This window comes from Bombina bombina, chromosome 5 (genome assembly GCF_027579735.1).
Source record: "Bombina bombina isolate aBomBom1 chromosome 5, aBomBom1.pri, whole genome shotgun sequence".
Classification (NCBI taxonomy): domain Eukaryota; kingdom Metazoa; phylum Chordata; class Amphibia; order Anura; family Bombinatoridae; genus Bombina; species Bombina bombina.
This window is the reverse complement of record NC_069503.1, coordinates 423,183,204-423,202,755: the sequence shown is the minus strand read 5'-3', so window position 1 is coordinate 423,202,755 and position 19,552 is coordinate 423,183,204. Positions and strand designations below refer to the sequence as shown.

General features: G+C 36.7%; 1 protein-coding gene across 1 annotated transcript in view; it reads left to right on the top strand.

Moving 5' to 3' along the window:
• Window positions 1–19,552, top strand: part of TOPAZ1 (testis and ovary specific TOPAZ 1) — a gene marked incomplete at its 5' end in the record, with an annotated part of 739,661 nt that overhangs the window by 450,318 nt on the left and 269,791 nt on the right. The window contains one exon of the mRNA XM_053715746.1: window positions 17,698–17,798. Coding sequence (XP_053571721.1) covers window positions 17,698–17,798 — 101 coding nt within the window. The remainder of the gene's footprint in view (window positions 1–17,697; window positions 17,799–19,552) is intronic.

Here is a 19,552-nt window from a genome sequence, read left to right as displayed (position 1 = left end):
AGCTTTCTTCAAAATGGAATGAATTCAAGCCATTTAAAAGATCAAAGTCAGCCCCCAAATTCGCATGAAGGTGCGGCCCTTATTCCAGCTTAACTGGTAAGGGGCAGGTTAAGACTTTTCTAAAGTTGTTTGGTTCAATTCGGTCCAAACTTCTTAGATTGGGGTACAGAATAGGATTCAGAGTAAGACCGCCAGTGAGAAGTCTTTTTCTCTCTCACATATTCCAGCTATTCCAGTAAAGGCTCAGACTTTCCTGAAGTGTGTTTCCGACCTGGAGTTATCTTGGGTATTCATACCAGTTCCGTTTCAGGAACGGGGTCTGGGGTTTTGTTCAGAACTATTCATTGTCCCAAAGATAGAAAATCTTTTGAATTGTCATGTAAGAGTACCATCTTTCAGAATGGTGTTTATAAGGTCTATTCTGCCTTTTGGTCAGCAAGGGCATTATTTGCCTACAATAGACTTACAGGATGATATCTTCATATTCTGTTTTCATTCAGATTATTTTCATTTTCTGAGATTCTCTTTTTTAGACAAGCATTGCCAATTCGTTGCTTTTCCTTTCTGGCCTAGCGACAGCTCTAGGAATCTTTTGAAAGGTTCTCGGTGTTTCCTTATTTGGACAATATCGTGGTACTTGCTCAGTCTTTTCGTTCTGCAGAATCTCATACAATTCAACTTCTGTTGTTTCTTCAAAGACTTGGTTGGAGGATCATTTTACCAAAAGTTCCTTGATTCCTCAAGACAGGGGTCACCTTTTTTAGGTTTCCAGATAGATTGTGTCAATGTCTTTGTCTCTTACAGACAAGAGACAATTTTATTGGGTTCAGCTTGTCGGAACCTTCAGTCTCTATTATTTCCTTCAGTAGCTATACGCATGGAAGTTTTAGGTCTCATGACTGCAGCATTGGATTTGTTTCCCTTTGCTCATTTTCATATGAAACCTCTCCAGTTTTTAATGCTGAATTAATGGTGCAGGGATTATTCTAGGATATCACATTTAATATCCTTGAATCCCAATATTCAACTATCTCTGACTTGGTGGTTAGATCACCATCGTATAGTTCTACGGGTCTCTTTGGTTCATCCAACCTGGACCGTGATCACAACAGATGCAAGTCTTTTAGGTTGGGAAGCTGTCTGGGGATCTCTGACAGCACAAGGGGTTTGGAAATCTCAAGAGGCGAGATTACCTATCGATATTTTGGAACTCCGTGCGATTCTCAGAGTTCTTCAGTTTTGGCTTCTATTTGAAGAGAGAGACATTTATTGTTTTTTAGACAGACAATGTCACAACTGTGGCGTATGTCAATCATTAGGGTGGGACTCAAAGTCTTCAGGCTATGAAAGAAGTATTTCGGATAGAGATTAGTGTTAAACAGGAGCGCTGTAGCTAAAGGTGTAAACTAAAGTGAACCAAAGTGTAGCAAACTATTAGATATAAGTAGTAATGGGACATATAAAAATGTGTCAAATTATTAATAATGTGCAAAAATATATCAATGAAGTGAAGTACTTAGTGATAAAGTGATTCGTGCATACTATGAAGTTAATTATAATAAGAAATATATTGTTGGTATCTAATAAAATAAATAGTGACAAACTTGTGCTATTAAGCAAGGCTCTGCCTAAAATTTAATGCATCAAAAATAAATAACAAAGTGAAAAACACAAAGAGATATATTAATAGTAAAAACGGACGTCTCCGTATATAAAAGGGATTTGCCAGTACACCAAAGGTATTGGAATGTTTATCCTTATGGCCAAATGGATTTGAACAGTCCAGATACATGATATTTTGTGAATAAATGTTGCAGGCTTACCCCCAAACAATGCGTCTCTCAATGAAAGGCAAAAAAGAAAATTACCGCCGTATCGGAAGTGACGTCATCTATATGGGCGCTGGCCAGACTGAGCCCTCCGATTGGTCCTTATACGATCGCTTCTCAGGTTCCAGCTGCTAGATTCCACAGCCGCAAGATATCCGCTCTTTATGTGCCCAAAAGCACGCAGGATACTGTTGAAAGATGCTGCAGCTTTTTCGAGTAGGTATAGAGTTCAGCTTATCAACCTTTAATAAACCTTGTAGTTTCGGTGCATAAATAAGCACCAGAATATTGCAAAGTTCAGGATTTCAGAGTTTCACAGGCGGCAAACAGGCATCAATCTGTGACAGCAACTTGTGGCTGTAAAGTACTCTTTGGAGTTAGATAATGGCAACAAACATCAACGCGTTTCTCCCTCTACAGGGCTTTCTCAAGATCGTACAAGGACCAATCGGAGGGCTCAGTCTGGCCAGCGCCCATATAGGTGACGTCACTTCCGCTACGGCTGTAATTTTCTTTTTTGCCTTTCATTGAGAGACTCATTGTTTGGGGGTAAGCCTGCAACATTTATTCACAAAATATCGTGTATCTGGACTGTTCAAATCCATTTGGCCATAAGGATAAACATTCCAATACCTTTAGTGTACTGGCAAATCCCTTTTATATACGGAGACGTCCGTTTTTACTATTAATATATCTCTTTGTGTTTTTCACTTTGTTATTTATTTTTGATGCATTAAATTTTAGGCAGAGCCTTGCTTAATAGCACAAGTTTGTCACTATTTATTTTATTAGATACCAACAATATATTTCTTATTATAATTAACTTCATAGTATGCACGAATCACTTTATCACTAAGTACTTCACTTCATTGATATATTTTTCCACATTATTAATAATTTGACACATTTTTATATGTCCCATTACTACTTATATCTAATAGTTTGCTACACTTTGGTTCACTTTAGTTTACACCTTTAGCTACAGCGCTCATGTTTAACACTAATATCTGTCTACTCTATTTACCTATATTAGGGACTTTTTAGGTATATCAGGAGTTTGGTGCCTTTACCCTGCGCTTTTTAAACCACACTTTAGATTTCTTACATTAAGTATTTTGGATACTTGCTTGGGCAAAATCCAGCTCCTGTCTAATTTCTGCGGTCCATATCCCAGGTATAGACAATTGGGAAGCGGATTATCTTCGTCATCAAGCTTTACATCCGGGAGAATGGTCTCTTCACCCAGATGTCTTTTTTTTCAAGTTGTTCAGATGTGGGGGCTTCCAGAAATAGATCTGATGGCATCTCATCTAAACAAGAAACTTCCCAGGTACCTATCCAGGTCCAGGGATCCTCAGGCGGAAGCAGTGGATGCATTGACACTTCCTTGGAGTTATCAACCTGCCTATATTTTTCCGCCTCTAGTTCTTCTTCCACGAGTGATTTTCAAAATCATCATGGAGCAATTGTTTGTGCTGCTGGTGGCTCCAACATGGCCGCTCAGGTTTATGTATGTGGATCTTGTTCGGATGTCCACTTGCCAACCTTGGCCATTTCCATTAAAGGGACACTGAACCCAAATTTTTTCTTTTGTGATTCAGATAGAGCATGCAATTTTAAGTAACTTTCTAATTTACTCCTATTAGCAAATTTTTCTTTGTTCTCTTGCTATCTTTATTTGAAAAATAAGGCATCTAAGTTTTTTGTTTGTTTCAGTACTCTGGATAGCACTTTTTTATTGGTGGATGAATTTATCCACCAATCAGCAAGGACAACCCAGGTTGTTCACCAAAAATGGGTCGGCATCTAAACTTACATTCTTGCAGTTCAAATAAAGATACCAAGAGAATGAAGAAAATTTGATAATAGGAGTAAATTAGAAAGTTGCTTAAAATGTCATGCTCTATCTGAATCACAAAAGAAAAAATTTGGGTACAGTGTCCCTTTAAGGCCAGACCTTATATCTCAAGGTTTGGTTTTTCCATCAGGATCTCAAATCATTAAATTTGATGGTATGAAAATTGAATGCTTAGTCATAGAGGTTTCTTTGACTCAGTGATTAATATTATGTTGCAGGCTCGTAAATCTGTGTCTAGAAAGATTTATTATCGAGTTTGGAAGACTTACATTTCATGGTGCTCTTCTCATAAATTCTCTTGGCATTCTTTTAGAATTCCTAGAATTTTACAGTTTCTTCAGGATGGTTTAGATAAGGGTTTGTCTGCAAGTTCTTTGAAATGACAAAATCTCTGCTCTTTCTGTTCTGTTCCACAGAAAAATTGCTAAACTTCCTGATATTTATTGTTTTGTACAGGCTTTGGTTCGTATCAAGCCTGTCATTAAATCAATTTCTCCTCCTTGGAGTCTTAATTTGGTTTTGAAGGCTTTACAGGCTCCTCCGTTTGAGCCTATGCATTCTCTGGACATTAAATTACTTTCTTGGAAAGTGTTGTTCCTTTTGGCCATCTCTTCTGCTAGAAGAGTTTCTGTTTTATCTGCTCTTTCTTGTGAGTCTCCTTTTCTGATTTTTCATCAGGATAAGGCGGTTTTTGCAGACTTCGTTTAAATTTTTACCTAAAGTTGTGAACTCCAACAACATTAGTAGAGAAATTGTTGTCCCTTCTTTGTGTCCTAATCCTAAGAATTCTTTGGAGAGATCCTTACATTCTTTGCATGTGGTAAGAGCTTCAAAATATTATGTTGAAGCTACTAAAGATTTCAGGAAGACTTCTAGTCTATTTGTTATCTTTTCTAGTTCTAGGAAAGTTCATAAGGCTTCTACCATTTATTTGGCATCTTGGTTAAAGCTTTTGATTCATCATGCTTATTTGGAGTCGGGTAAATCCCCGCCTCAGAGGATTACGGCTCATTCTACTAGGTCAGTTTCCACTTCCTGGGTTTTTAAGATTGAAGCTTCTGTTGATCAGATTTGCAAAGCAGCAACTTGGTCTTCTTTGCTTACTTTTCCTAAATTCTGCCATTTTGATGTTTTCTCTTCTTCAGAAGCAGTTTTTGGTAGAAAGTACTTCAGGCAGCTGTTTCAGTTTGATTCTTCTGCTTATATTTTCAGTTTTTTTTCATTATAAGATTAAAACTTTTGATTTGGGATGTGGATTAATTTTTCAGCGGAATTGGCTCTTTATTTTTATCCCTCCCTCTCTAGTGACTCTTGCGTGGAGTTCCACATCTTAGGTATTTGCTATCCCATACGTCACTAGCTCATGGACTCTTGCCAATTACATGAAAGAAAACAAAACATAATTTATGTAAGAATTTACCTGATAAATTAATTTCTTTCATATTGGCAAGAGTCCATAAGACCCACCCTTTTTATGGTTATGATTTTTTTGTATAAAGCACAATTATTCCAATTCCTTGTTGATGCTTTCGCTCCTTTCTTATCAACCCACTTCTTGGATTTTCGTTAAACTGAATTGTGGGTGTGGTGGGGGTGTATTTATAGGCATTTTGAGGTTTGGGAAACTTTGCCCCTCCTGGTAGGAATGTATATCACATACGTCACTAGCTCATGGACTCTTACCAATATGAAGAAATTAATTTATCAGGTAAATTCTTACATAAATTATGTTTTTGTCCAATGTCCCAAAAAAACATTGAAGGCTCAAGCCTTTTTTTAATCAATGTCAGACCTAGAAACTATGGGAGTGATTGTATATGGAGGGAATCAAGTGATATAAACGGTCACTCTTGGACCTTTGTACATTAGCGGAAATATAGGAGATAACTAGCAATTGTTAAGCGTAGAAACATGTTATGTAACTGAACTATGCTTGGACCTTTAGATAAGGATAAAAGCATTTGAAGAACAACAAAATTGTAGAATATCAATGTAAAAGATAACTTTAGAAAGTTGTAATAGGAAGTGTGTGAGCCACCTTTCTACTGATAACTATAAATGAATGCCAACTTCAGAGTTGGAACCATTGATAATAGGGTAATTGCCACATACCAAAGTAAGTTAAGTGGTAATACTTAAAGGGATCAATACTATACAACTGTAATTTCCTGTCTTTGTTTCTGAGGGGTGGGGAGGGTAGGAGCAATCTGATAAGTAAAAAAAGAAAAAAGACTTAACTAGGATTGCATTTGTTGTAACTGTAATATGTAGGTCATAGCTAATATACAATGTATAGCGTTTAACTATATATAACCTCCTATATAGACTAAGTGATTATTATGAGGACAGTTAGCTAATTAGGTCTAATATATAAACCATGAAAATTCTTAGAGCTCTTCTACAAAGGTAAAAACCCACAAAGTTAGCCTCCACAAATTAAGCATAGAATGAAAAATCTTGCTGCCGCTTGCTGCTCAACATCCTTTAAAGGGACACTGAACCCAATTTTTTTCTTTCATGATTCAGATAGAGCATGAAATTTTAAGCAACTTTCTAATTTACTCCTATTATTAAATTTTCTCCATTCTCTTGGTATCTTTATTTGAAATGGAAGAATGTAAGTTTAGATGCCAGCCGAATTTTGGTGAACAACCTGGGTTGTCCTTGCTGATTGGTGGATAAATTCATCCACCAATAAAAAAGTGCTCTCCACTGTTCTGAACCAAAAAAACAGCTTAGATGCCTTCTTTTTCAAATAATGATAGCAAGAGAATGAAGAAAAATTGATAATAGGAGTAAATTAGAAAGTTGCGTTAAAATCCCTTTAACTTATACATTATTATTAGTGCTAACCTGTAGGCTCAAATAGCAAGCAGTATGTTCTATAAATCAACAGAGCTCTAGAAAAAGGTTACCATAAACATAAAGAAAATATGAGAATCATAAAAGGTATCCCATAAATTTAGCAAGTTAACTCTAAACTGTGGCCGTGCTACTCAGATATGGTATTATCATTTAGGAGATTACAATTGTATATTATAGAAAACAAGTTAATAGGGTAGGGATTACAGGACTATAGCAGAACAACATCTTGGTTATTTGTTCCCAGGAGTAATGGATTGTGATTTACCACATGACTCTTACCACCTGTATGAAAGAAAACATAACTCTTCCCTCATCGCCCTCATATAAAAATTTGGGCTTTGCACGCATCATTTGTTTGTTCTATCAATATATTAATCATTGTTTTTTAAAAGAGTCGCTTGCTCGTTTAACATTTTGCAACAGATTTTTTTCCATGGCAACTTTTTCTTATGATGGCAATTAAGGCGCTTATAATATATTTTTGCAACTAAAACGTTTTTTTTTTTTTAAATAATGTATCTTAACCAGTCCCAGAATTTACCATAGGAACTGATCTGCCTGAATATGTTTCTACAAAAGCTGTGTGTTTATTGTAAGAAAGCTAAACAGATTTCTTCAGCTCAATTATGTGGCTCCTGTTTTGAAATGTTATTACATTCTTACAATATTTCTATGAGTACAAATGCTTCCACTGTTTTCCCACTCAGTCTAATGCAGATGGCATTCCTGCACCAATGAAAGATTTTATTGCTTCAGTCATAGAGAAGGCAATCACTGCTATACCGCCTTCAAATAAGCATAAAAGGCCAGCACAACATTTGCCTAAAACTAGTGAATTTTGTACTGGCCGACAGCATACTGACCTATATTCTACTTATGGAAATTGCTCTGATTCAGAGGATCTTCCATCAGAGACTGATAACCCTTCTTTTTTTATTCAAAATGTAACACATTTGCTCTCTTTTAAAGGAAGTATAATTCACTTTAAGTATTAAGGAGTCTAATACTTCTGATGATAAACCATGTAATTATTTAAATTCTGTGTTTAAAAACTGCTGTTAATAATGCTGAGGTTTTTCCTTTTCCAGACGCTATCTCTAATGTTATCAGTAAAGAATGGTCTAAACCTGGTACTTCTTTTAACCCTTCTTATTGTTAATTTGGAACTTTGGGAAACGGTTCCTAAAGTAAATGGGGCTATTTCCACGCTTGCCAAACGGACTACAATCCCTATGGAAGAGAGCACTTCTTTCAAAGACCCTTTTGATAGGAAGCTTGAATCTTATCTCAGAAGGTTATACTTACATACTGGTTATATTCTTAGACCAGTCATATCTATTGCTGATGTTGCTTCTGCATCTACCTTTTGGTTATCCAGTCTCGCTCAGCAGTTGTCTTCAGACCCTAAATTATCTAACATTCTCATTTTGCTTTAACATGCAAATCATTTTATTTGCAATGCAATATTTGATTTAATGAAAATCAACATTAAATCTGTCTTTGGCTATTCTTACTAGAAGAACTTTATGGCTTAAATCTTGGAATGCTGATATGGTATCTAAAACGAGATTACTATCTCTTTCTTTTCAAGGTAAAAACCTTTTTGGTTCACAATTGAACTCAATTATTTCCACAGTTACTGGGGGTAAAGCATTTTTTTCTCCCCTAAGACAAGAAATCTAAGGGAAAATTTAAAACTACCAATTGTTTTCGGTCCTTTCGTCAGAATACAGAACAGAAAACTGCCCCTTTATTAAAGCCCCTGGATCTAACTGGAGACCCTCTCCAAATTGGAATAGATCCAAACAATATAAAAAACCTGAATTATGCGCCTAAGCCAGCATGAAAGTGCGGCCCCCAATCCAGTTCTTCTGGTAGGGGGCAGGCTGAAACACTTTCAAGAATCTTGGTCAGACTCTGTCCAAAATCTGTGGATTCAGAATCTAATTTCTTGGGGGTATCGAATTGGATTCAGAATTTTTCTTACCTGTGTCCCAAGTCACCTAGTAAAGGCCCAAGCATTTCTGAAATGTGTTTCAGATCTAGAACTTTTGGGGGTGATTGTCCCAGTTCCTCTACAGCAGCGCTTTCCAAACTGTGTGTCGTGGCACATTAGTGTGTCGGCAGCAGTGTGTAGGTATGTCCCTGCTTCAGCACAAATTGTTTTGAAAATACATTTTTTTTTTTTTTTTTTTGGTTTCCGACTTTCTGCCTACCTGCTGCGCATATCACATGGTTGACACGTGATTGATACCTAGTGGGTCACAGATCATCTTAACCTATTGGCGCAGCTCAGTGGGAACTGAAACTATTCCCATAGGCGGCTTTGGCGGCACATTGGCTCCTGACTGCATGTGTAGTCAGTGAGTGGGACAGCACTGTGTTTGCAGCGCGGGCATTAGTCAATCGGACTCACCGAGCCCTGAGGACAGCAGCTTAAGTGCTGAGCTGAAGTCAGATGTCAAAGTGGGGTTTTTCTGCAACTAATTCCCAGTAGTGCATTGCTGCTCCTGCTCTTAATATATGGAAAGGATGTGGAAGCTTAAAAATGCTTGATGATGGGGGAGGAGCCAGCAGCCGATGCAGCAAGTCATGAATCTCCTGAGCTCCCAATTTCTGATCAAATAAATCACTTTAACATGCAAGCAAACAAATTTTCTACATAAATTCTTTATTAATTGAGCCTTGGGACTCTGGACAAACTTTTTGGGACTTTGACAATAAGAAATTGGGGCCTTTAGTGCCGTGTCAAAATGGAAGAGTACCATGCCACGCTTATCACTTTGCTGACTGCGCTCGAATTGAAGATAGACAAGAGTTATGGAGACCTTCTGGCTATAACTAAGGGTGACTGTGTCGAAGAGGAGACCGGTTCATCAGCGTGTCATAAACAAGACACATCTTTATTTCTTGGGGTACACCCTGGCGCAGACCGGATCATTGCACCACAGAAGGAGGCATTTGAACAACCCGGTGTCCCTACAAGCCCTCACGCTAAGGAGGAAGTGTGCGACCACATGTATGCTCTCGCTGAGCTTGAGATCACTAGTGCAGCTGCAGAAGGTATTTTTCTGGCTCTGGTCCCTGGCAGGGGAGATGCGACCGGCTCCCGCGGCTGGGCTCCAGAGTGGCTTGGCTGCGGCCCTCCAGTTGGCAGATCTGCGTGGTCAGCGCATGTGAAAGGAAGAGCAGCAGCGATGTCTCTATATGTGTTAGAGGGCTTCCTACCCTCAATTGCCCTGGACACTCTAAACTCCGGCTGTAAGGCGCCAGATCTTTGTGGCAACATGCAGTATAGCTACCGCTCTGGTGTAGGGTAAGCAGGAGAACATTGCGGTATTACAAGGTCAGCCTGCACATGGCTATATGGACAAATAGACCCTCTCTATCGTTTTGAGTTATCAGAATAAAGTTTAATGACACGTTTTGTTATGCTCCCAGTTATATGTTATTCATTCTTGTTAATCACTGTTATTTGAGAATCCTAGTACATGTATGCCTATTGAATGTTTATTTTGGAGTGTAATCTTGCCACGTGTAAACTAACTTCACATGCTGATATTCGCTCTTCCTAATCAAAATAGCTATATTACCTATATGTTTCGTGTCTTCTGGACTATATTTACGTTTGAATGCATGCTCACTTAAGCTAGGTTTATCTCCTTTCATATGAACTTTATGCTTTATGAGGACTGTAGGGGTTAATTTTTTAGTAGATGCCTCGGTGTGGGGTTGCTGTTAGTATGCCTTAGCACTCATGGAGGGGGGATTTATGTATATCAATCAGCAGCTCATTATGCAGGTTATACAATGTGTTACCTCTATATTTGCTTAAGCTTCCCCACTACCACTCCTTATTGCCCTATTGTTATTTTATAATATCTGTATACCATTAGTTGGGAGTGATAGGTTAGAGCTATCTTTCTGTATTTCTATAGACTAGTCTAATATTGCTTTATTTCAAGTGATTAGATAATTCTCTGTTTCTACTGAATTCTGGGGTGTTTGGGGCAGTTCGGAGGTGCTGGACCAGTTTCTAGCTCAGCTTATTTATCAGTATACTGAGGGTTACATATGATAATCCTAATTTCTTACACTAAATATGTAATTTATTTCAATTGAGTCTGCCCCCCATGTGCTGTTCTCCTCACCATAAAGCCTTTATATATCAAAGCCCCTGCCAGGTGGAGTAGCAACCTCATTTAGCTTCATGTAGATTCACTTGTCAGTTACAGTCCTACTTTGACTCATATAACCTATAATTGCCAATGCTATGATTTAAGAGCTTGAAAGTTTTATCTATGACACCCTTTTATCAGCGTTTATTATATTATCAGCTTAATGTTTTCTATATTTTCTCTTCCAGAATCAAGGGCTATATATCATATTAACCCCTCCTCCCCCCCCCCCCCATATTCCTTATCTATTCACCCAATTTGGTGATATTTTTAATGGTATTAATCCATTACTATGTACCAGAAACTCTATTTTGGGAAAAAAAGTACCTCTCAGTTGGAATACCTATCCTATGTATGTCAGACAAAAGTATCCTACCAAAGGACGGAATGTCTCACTAAAGAGGTTATCTAAATATCTAAAACAATGAAAAAATAGGTATCATTACCCAGTAGAAATAATGAATATATGTGCCTTTAGCTTGTTTAATTGGGTTTCAACACTTAATTTGGATTTTTATACACGTCTCAGCTGTATTATTGATGAAGATATGTGTCTTTTGTAGTATTCTTTCATTCCATGCTTTACGTACACTGGTTATTATGTACTAAAGATGTTGTATCTAATGTCTCTTTAATTACTTTGTAATGCTAAATACCTAAATAAAAAAACCTACAATATAAAAAAAAAAAAATGCTTGATGATGAAATGCGAGTGTCTTTATCTAATATTCCACCAAATATTCAGAAACTGTGTTCATCCCATTAACCTCATACATCCCATTAAAATAGTAAGTAGCTATTGGTGTTATTAAACTTTTTTTAAATTCTTGCACATACTTACATACTGTTACTTGTAAATACATTTCATTATTATATAATTTATGTATGTGTCCGTAACTCTAAAAAACAAGTTAGTTTAACCTACTTTTTGCTAGTACAACTGAATTACTGTGTCGCGAAATGATGTAGGTCTAAAAAGTGTGTCACCAACATGAAAAGTTTGGAAAGATCTGCTCTACAGGGGGGTTGGTGTTTTTTCAAACCTTTTCATTGTTCCAAAGAAGGAAAATTCTTTCAAACCAATTTTGGATCTGAAAACTTTAAATTGATTTGTAACAGACTGTAAGGACTAATTCTGCCTTTTGTTCAGCAAGGTCAGTTTATGTCCACAATAGACTTACAGGATGCTTATCTTCACATCCCAATCTACCCAGATCATTATTGATTTCTGAGATTCTCTTTTCAAGACGAGCATTACCAATTTGTTGCTCTTCCTTTTGGCCTATCAACAGCTCCGAGAATATTCTGAAAGGTTGCAGTGTTTCCTTATTTGGACGATATCTTGGTACTAATCTTTTCATTCAGCAGAATCAACACAAAACAACTATTGTCGTTCCTTCGAAGTCATGGTTGGAGGATTAATTTACAAAAGTTTTTGATTCCTCAGACAAAGATCACCTTTATAGGTTTCCAGATAGATTCAGTGTCCATGACTTTATCCCTAACAGACAAGAGACGATTAAAATAGGTTTCAACTTGTCTAAACCTTCAGTCTCTATCATTCCCTTTAGTGGCCATGTGTATTAAAGTTTTCATTATTGCAGCATCGGAAATTATCCCCTTTGCTTGTTTTCATATGAGACCTCTACTTTCGCCAATGGTGCAAGGACTATACTCGAATATCACAACTGATATTCTTAAATCCCAGCACACAACTGTATCTGACTTGGTGGTTAAACCACCATTTTATTGTTCAAGTGGCCTCTTTTGCTTGTCCTACCTGGTCTGTAATCACCACAGATGCAAGTCTTACAGGTTGGGGAGCTGTCTGGGGATCTCTGACAGCACAGGGAGTTTGGAATCCTTAAAAGGCGAGGTTACCAATCAATATCTTGGAACTCTGTGCTCTATTCATAGCTCTTCAGGCTTGGCATCTATTACAGAAATAATCCTACATGCGTTTTAAGACAGACAATATCACAACAGTGGCATATGTCAATCATCAAAGGGGAGCTTGCAGTTCTCTAGCTATGAAAGAAGTATCTCAAATACTTTCTTGGGCAGGATCCAATTCCTGTCTTATCACCCCGATTTACATCCCAGGTGTGGAAAACTGGGAAGCAGACTATCTCGGCTGTCAGTCCCTATATTCAGGGAGTGGTCTGTTTACCCAGATGTGTTCTATAATCTAGTTTTGATGTGGGGCCTTCCAGAAATAGATCTGATGGCCTCACGTTTGAACTAGAAACTTCCCCGGTATCTTCAAGGTCCAGGGATCCTCAAGCATAGGAAATGGATGCTCTAGCAGTACCTTGGTCTAACCAACCTGCTTACATATTTCCCCCTCTGGTCTTACTTCCCAGAGTGATATTCAAAATCAAAATGGAACAATCCTCTGTGCTTCTGATATCCCCAGCGTGGCCTCACAGGATTTGGTATGCAAACCTTGTCCAGATGTTCAGTTGCCCGTCCTAGTCTCTTCCGCTAAGGTTAGACCTATCGCAAGGTCCATTCTTCCATCCAGATCTCAAATCTCTAAACTTAATGGCATGGATTGAACGTTTAGTCCTCAGTCATAGAGGTTTCTCTGACTCACAAGCCTGTTTCAAAAAAGATATACCACAAAGTTTGGAAAACATTTATCTCATGTCGTTCTTCTCCTGATTACTCCTTGTAGTCTTTTATAATTTCTAGGATTCTTCAGTTTCTTCAGGATGGTTTGGATAAAGGTTTGTCTGCCAGTACTTCTGTTTTGTTTAACAGAAAGATTGCTCATCTTCTTGATATTCACTGTTTTGTTCAGGCTTAATTCGACTTAAAGGGACAATAAACCCATTTTTTTTTTCTTTAATGATTCAGATAGAGTATGCCATTTTAAGCAGCTTTCTAATTTATCTATTATAAATTTTTCTTTGTTCTCTTGCTATTTTTTCTTTTCTTTTTTAAAAACAGGAATGTAAAGCCTAAGAGCTGGCCCATTTTTGGTTGAGAATATTGGTTATGCTTGCTTATTGGTTTGCTAAATGTAGCCACCAATAAGCAAGCGCTATCCAGGGTGCTGAACCTAAAATGGGCTTGCTCCTAAGCTTTAAATTCCTGCTTTTTAAATAAAGATAGTAGGAGTAAATTAGAAAGGTGCTTAAAAATATAATCATTAAAGTAAAAATTGGGGTTTTATTATCCCTTTAAACCTGTAATTAAACCAATTTCTGCTCCCTGGGTTCTTGATCTGGTATTAAAGATTTTGCAGGCACCTTCATTTCTTCATTTGAGCCTTTGTATTCTTTGGACATTAAACTACTTTCTTGGAAAGTGTTGTTTCTTTTGGCCATCTCTTTTGCTTGAAGAGTTTCTGAATTGTCTGCTCTCTCTTGTGAGTCTCCTTATCTGATTTTCCATTAAGATAAAGCTGTTTTGCAGACTTCATTCAATTCAGTTTTTACTAAATTTTGTTAATTCTACCAACATTAATAGGGGAATTATAGTTCCTTCCTTGCGTCCTAATCCATAAAAATCCTTGCATTCCTTGGATGTTCTTAGAGCTTTGAAATATTATGTGGATGCTACCAAAGATTTCTGACAGACTTCTAGTCTATTTGTTCTTTTTTCTGGTTCTAGGACAGGTCAGAAAGCCTCTGCCATTTATTTAGCCTCTTGGTTAAAACTTGATTCACAAAGCTTACTTGGAGGCGGGCCAGTCTCCACCTCAGAGAATTACAGCTCATTCTATAAGATCAGTTTTCACATCTTGGGCTTTCAAGAATGAAGTTTCAGTTGATCAAATCTGCAAATTGGCCACTTGGTCTTCTTTGCATACCTTTGCTAAATTTTACCAATTTGATGTTTTTGCCTCTTCAGAAGCAGCTTTTGATTGAAAGGTTCTTCAGGCAGCTGTCTCAGTTTGATTCTAGTGCCTATTTTTGAGTTTTTTTTTATTTAGCAAAAGACTTTTATTTTTGGATTTAATTTCTCAGTGAAAATAGCTCTTTTTATTTTATCCCTCCCTTTATTGTTACTTGTGGACTTCCACATCTTGGGTATTATATCCCATACGTAACAGCTAATGGACTCTCGCCACCTGTATGAAAGAAAACATAATTTATGTAAAAACTTACCTGATGATAAATGTATTTATTTCATGGTGGCAAACGTTCACAAGACCCACCCATCTTTTTGGGTTATAATTTTTTGTTACAGCACATCTTTTTTTTTCCTGCTCCTCTTTTTTATGCTTTTACTTTTTTAAACACCTCACCACTTGGCTATACTTTAAACTGAGGTATGTATGAGGTGGGAGGGGTATTTATAGGCTTTTGAGGTTTGAGAAACTTTGCCTCCTCCTGGTAGGAATGTATATCCCATAAGTGACAGCTCATGGACTCTCGCCACCATGAAAGAAATGAATTTATCAGGTATGTTTTTACATAAATTATGTTTTCCCCTAACTGCATCACATCTTAAGATTATGATTGAGTTATTTTCCTCCTTATTCTTATTACAAAGCAAATGAGCATTATATTCATAACATCCCTGCATGCATAATTTTGAGAATGAGTAACCACTTTTAAAACTAGACTGGAAGCCTTACAGTGAGATAAAAAAGCACAATTCATTTTATCTGTGTGTATACCTCATATCCAATTATTAATTTCCTGGAATGGTCTTTCTATCAGGATGTTTTCTTTCAGATTGTTTGAGGTCTTTCTGAAATAGATCTGATGGCTTCTCTGCTAAACAACAAACTTCCCAGGTATTGTGCAAGGTCCATGGATCATCAGACGATGTTTGTGGATGCTCTAGTAGTTCCTGGGTCCTTTCAGCTAGCTTATGTATTTCCTCCTCTGGTTCTTCTTCCCAGGGTTATTTCCAAGATCAGTAATTCTGATTGCTCCAGCTTGGCCTTGCAGGGTTTAATATGCAGATGTGGTTTAGATGTCCAGTAGTCCAGCTTGGCCTCTTCCTCTGTGGCCAGACCTTTCTCAGTGTCTTTTTTTTCACCTGGATCTCAAGTCTCTGAGCTCGATGGCATGGAGATTGAACGGTTAGTTCTTAGACATAGAGGTTTTTGTGGTTGAGACGTTGAGCCAGGCCTGGAAGGCCTTTATTTCTTGGTGTTTGTATCATGGTTTTTCTTTTTATTCTTTTTTTCAGAATTTATAGGATTCTGCAATTTTTAAAGTCTTTCAGTTTTGTTTTATCTGAAGATTGCCAACCTTCCTGATATTCATGGTTTTGTTCAGGCTTTGGATCGTAATTAAGTCTGTTATTAAGCCAATTTATCCACCTTTTAATCTAAATTTGGCATTGAAGGTTCTACAGGTGCCTCCGTTTGAGCCTATGCATAAGGTGGATATTAGGCTTCTTTCTTGAAAAGTTTATTTTCTTTTTGATATCTCTTCTGCTAGAAGAGTTTTAGAATTGTCTGCACTTTCTTGTGATTCTCCTTATCTTTGAATTTTTGCCTAAGTTTGTGTCAAAAGTCAAAAAATTGTTGTCCTTTCTTTGTGTCTCAATTCAGAAAGACTTCTTCACAATTTGGATGTTGTTAGAGCCTTGAAGTATTATGTTAATGCTACTTAGGATTTCAGACAAACTTCTAGTTTGTTGGTCTATTTTTCTGGTTCTAAAAGAGGGCAGAAAGCTACTGCTGTTTCTTTGGCTTCTTAGTTGAACATTTGATCCATAAACCTTACTCGGAGGTGGGACAACCTCCACCTAAACCGATTACTTCCCATTCTACCAGATCAGTTGCCACTTCTTGTGCTTTCAAAAATGAGGCTTCTGTTGACCATATTTGCAAGGCATCTACTTGGTGGTCTTTGCATACTTTTACTAAATTCTACAATTTTTATGTTTTTACTTCTTCTGAGGCAGCCTTTGGCAGGAATGTTCTTTAGGCAGTAGTCTGAGCGTAATTTTTTGTTTGTGCCTCTAGGTCATTTTAAGTGTATATTAAAAAAAAACGTACAATTTATTTGTTGGATTCTATTTGGGTTGTGGATTTAGCATTCCCAGTTAAAAAAAATGTTATTTATCTTGCCCTTTTTTCATTACTCATGGACTCCACAGCTTGGGTATTCGTTCCAGTAGTAATGGGTTGTGGACTCTCACCACCTGTATAAAAGAAAACATAATTTTTGTTTACCTGATGAATTCATATTTTTTTCTAGATGGTGAAAGTCCATGAAACCCCACCTTGTTTATTTTCTGATGATGGTTTATCTTTTTTCCCTGCTCCTATTATTTTTCTCTTATTACTTTTCCTACCTCTTTTGCTTGACTATACGTCAGACTAGTTTACCAGTGAGGTGGGAGGGGTTTTAAAGTTTTCTTGGGGTTTGGGAATCTTTGCCTCTTCCTAGTGGCAGGGAAGAGTAATTCCCAGGAGTAATGGATTGTGGACTCTCATTACCATGAGAGAAATTAATTAATCGGGTAAGCATAAATTGCGTTTTTCATGCTTAGGCATAAGCCTGTCTTGTAGTTCCATTCTCAGAAAAATTGGACTCTGCTATCACACTTTGCTTTGTATTAAAATTTTGAAAATTGCCTAATTTTAAGAAGGGTATTCCACTATTTATCCTATTGGACTTTCATTCTTAATGATTCATAAAACCATTATAGGTTTAAATCAAACATTTCTTCATGTATCAAAGTGTGGGGGGGGATAATAAAAGAACATGAAGGAAATGTAACTGCCACTATAAGGGTCTCATTTATCTAATTTTTACAAATTTGAAATTAACTTTAACTTTATTTTGACATTGATCTGGTTTACAACTTGATACTGTATCAAATCTTCAGGTTTGATGGATTCTTCTCATCTTTCCTATATAAATAAATAATTTGATGTGTAGATCTAGTTTATTCTAAATTTGTATTTGATGTCCTGTATTTAGATTTAGTATTAGACTATTACCTACAGATATTGTGCTCTTCTTAATTAATCAATCATTTTGTTTTTTAGTTCAAGCAGAGTCTCAACTTAATGAAGTGGACAGAAATATTCTTGGAAGTATTGGAATCTCAGTTTTGTATAATTACTACCGAAATGAGCTTTGGGAAAAGGTATTTTGTTTTTAACTTTTTAGTTTAGGTGATATTTTATTATAAACCTTTTCATATTTTGTGATGACTAAATTATGTAATTATGCACAGATTAAAGCATTGGGACTTTTTCAAAGTGTGTATCAGTAATAAACTTTAAGATCCGCATAGATAAATATGCAAAATTATGCTAATGAACATTTAAAAATGTGATTTTATGAGCAATATATACACTGGTTTGCAGTTTCAGAACATGTCACGTAAAGCCACTTTACTATAACTCATTTGCTCTGTTTTTGGCCAGAATTAAAAGTGAGTGAGTTTTGCGCTGATGTAAGCAAACACTGCATAACAAGTGGCAGAGTTAGAAAAGCATCACCACTCAACTTTTCTGAGGAAATACAAAGGCTAACATTGAAAAGGAAAGAAAAAGAAGCATTCCCCAGGCACACCACAACTTTAAAAAGCCTACTATGAGTGAAAAAAGTATTTAAAACAGAACTTTAAAGAACCAGTAAATACAGTAGATTTGCACAATCAACACATGCATGATAAAAAGACAATGCAATGGCACTTAGTCTGAAATAAATTCAAATGAGTAGTAGATTTATTTCTGACAAATATCCCACTCTCCCTGTATCATGTGACAGCCATCAGCTAATTACAAATGCATATACCTGTACGTATATTCTGTGCATTCTTGGAAATGCTTAGTAGGAGCTGGTGACTCAAAAAGTGTAAATATAAAAAGACTATGCTCATTTTGTTAATGGAAGTAAATTGGAAAGTTTTTTAAAATTGCGTGCTCTATCTGAATCATTAAAGTTTAATATTTACTTGAGTGACCTTTTAATACCAAATAATAAAAATATTGACAAGTGTGATATACACACAATCCATTAAAGCAAAAAACATATAACACATAAAAACCCTCTCCTCTATTAGAAATAGGTAATATCCAAATCTAAGAAATACAAATAATGATGCTATGTAAACGTAATGTAGTCAAAATGAGGTCAGCACAATGTGGGTAACTATCTCCATTAATATGTGAATGGCAAGTACAATAGGCCCTTATCCAAATAATAATTTTGTGTCTATTACCACCCAAAAATGCAATAAAGGGAGGGCACTATCTATTCTTTCGCTGTTCTCAGAGTTAATCACTTAAATTAGCTGGGTATTGCTGTGCTACACCTCCTATAAAAAGACAAATCTTAAGATCTACTATTAACGCAAAGCACAAAAGTCTGATACATATACAATATCAAAGAGGAGCAAATATGTATATATTTTTATTATTTGTTAATAAAATTAAAATGTTAATTAATTGTTTGCTCATAGTGGACACTACAGTAAATAGAGTAGTGTACTTGGGGATGCTTCTTTTTCTTTCCTTTTGAATTTAATAATTATTGTATCTGTCACAGCCTTCTAGGTAATATGTTGGTTTGTACCTGGAGGGATTGTGTGGTGTCCATATATTTATTTCATAAGGTAGTGAGAGTCCACAAGCCATTATTCCTGGAATTCCACTTCTGGCCACTAGGAGGAGGTAAAGATTCCCAAAACTCTAAGAGCACTTTATCCCTGTAACCTGTCTGACCTATTGCCAAGAAAGGAGTTCTGGTTTTCTTTGCTTTTTCCTTTTCCTACATTTCTGCTTCTCCTCTCTTGGGTATTCGTCAGATTGGAATAACAGAGAGGTGACAGGAATCAAGTGCTCTTAAAGTTTTGGGTATCTTTGCCTCCTCCTAGTGGCCAGGAGTTGAAAA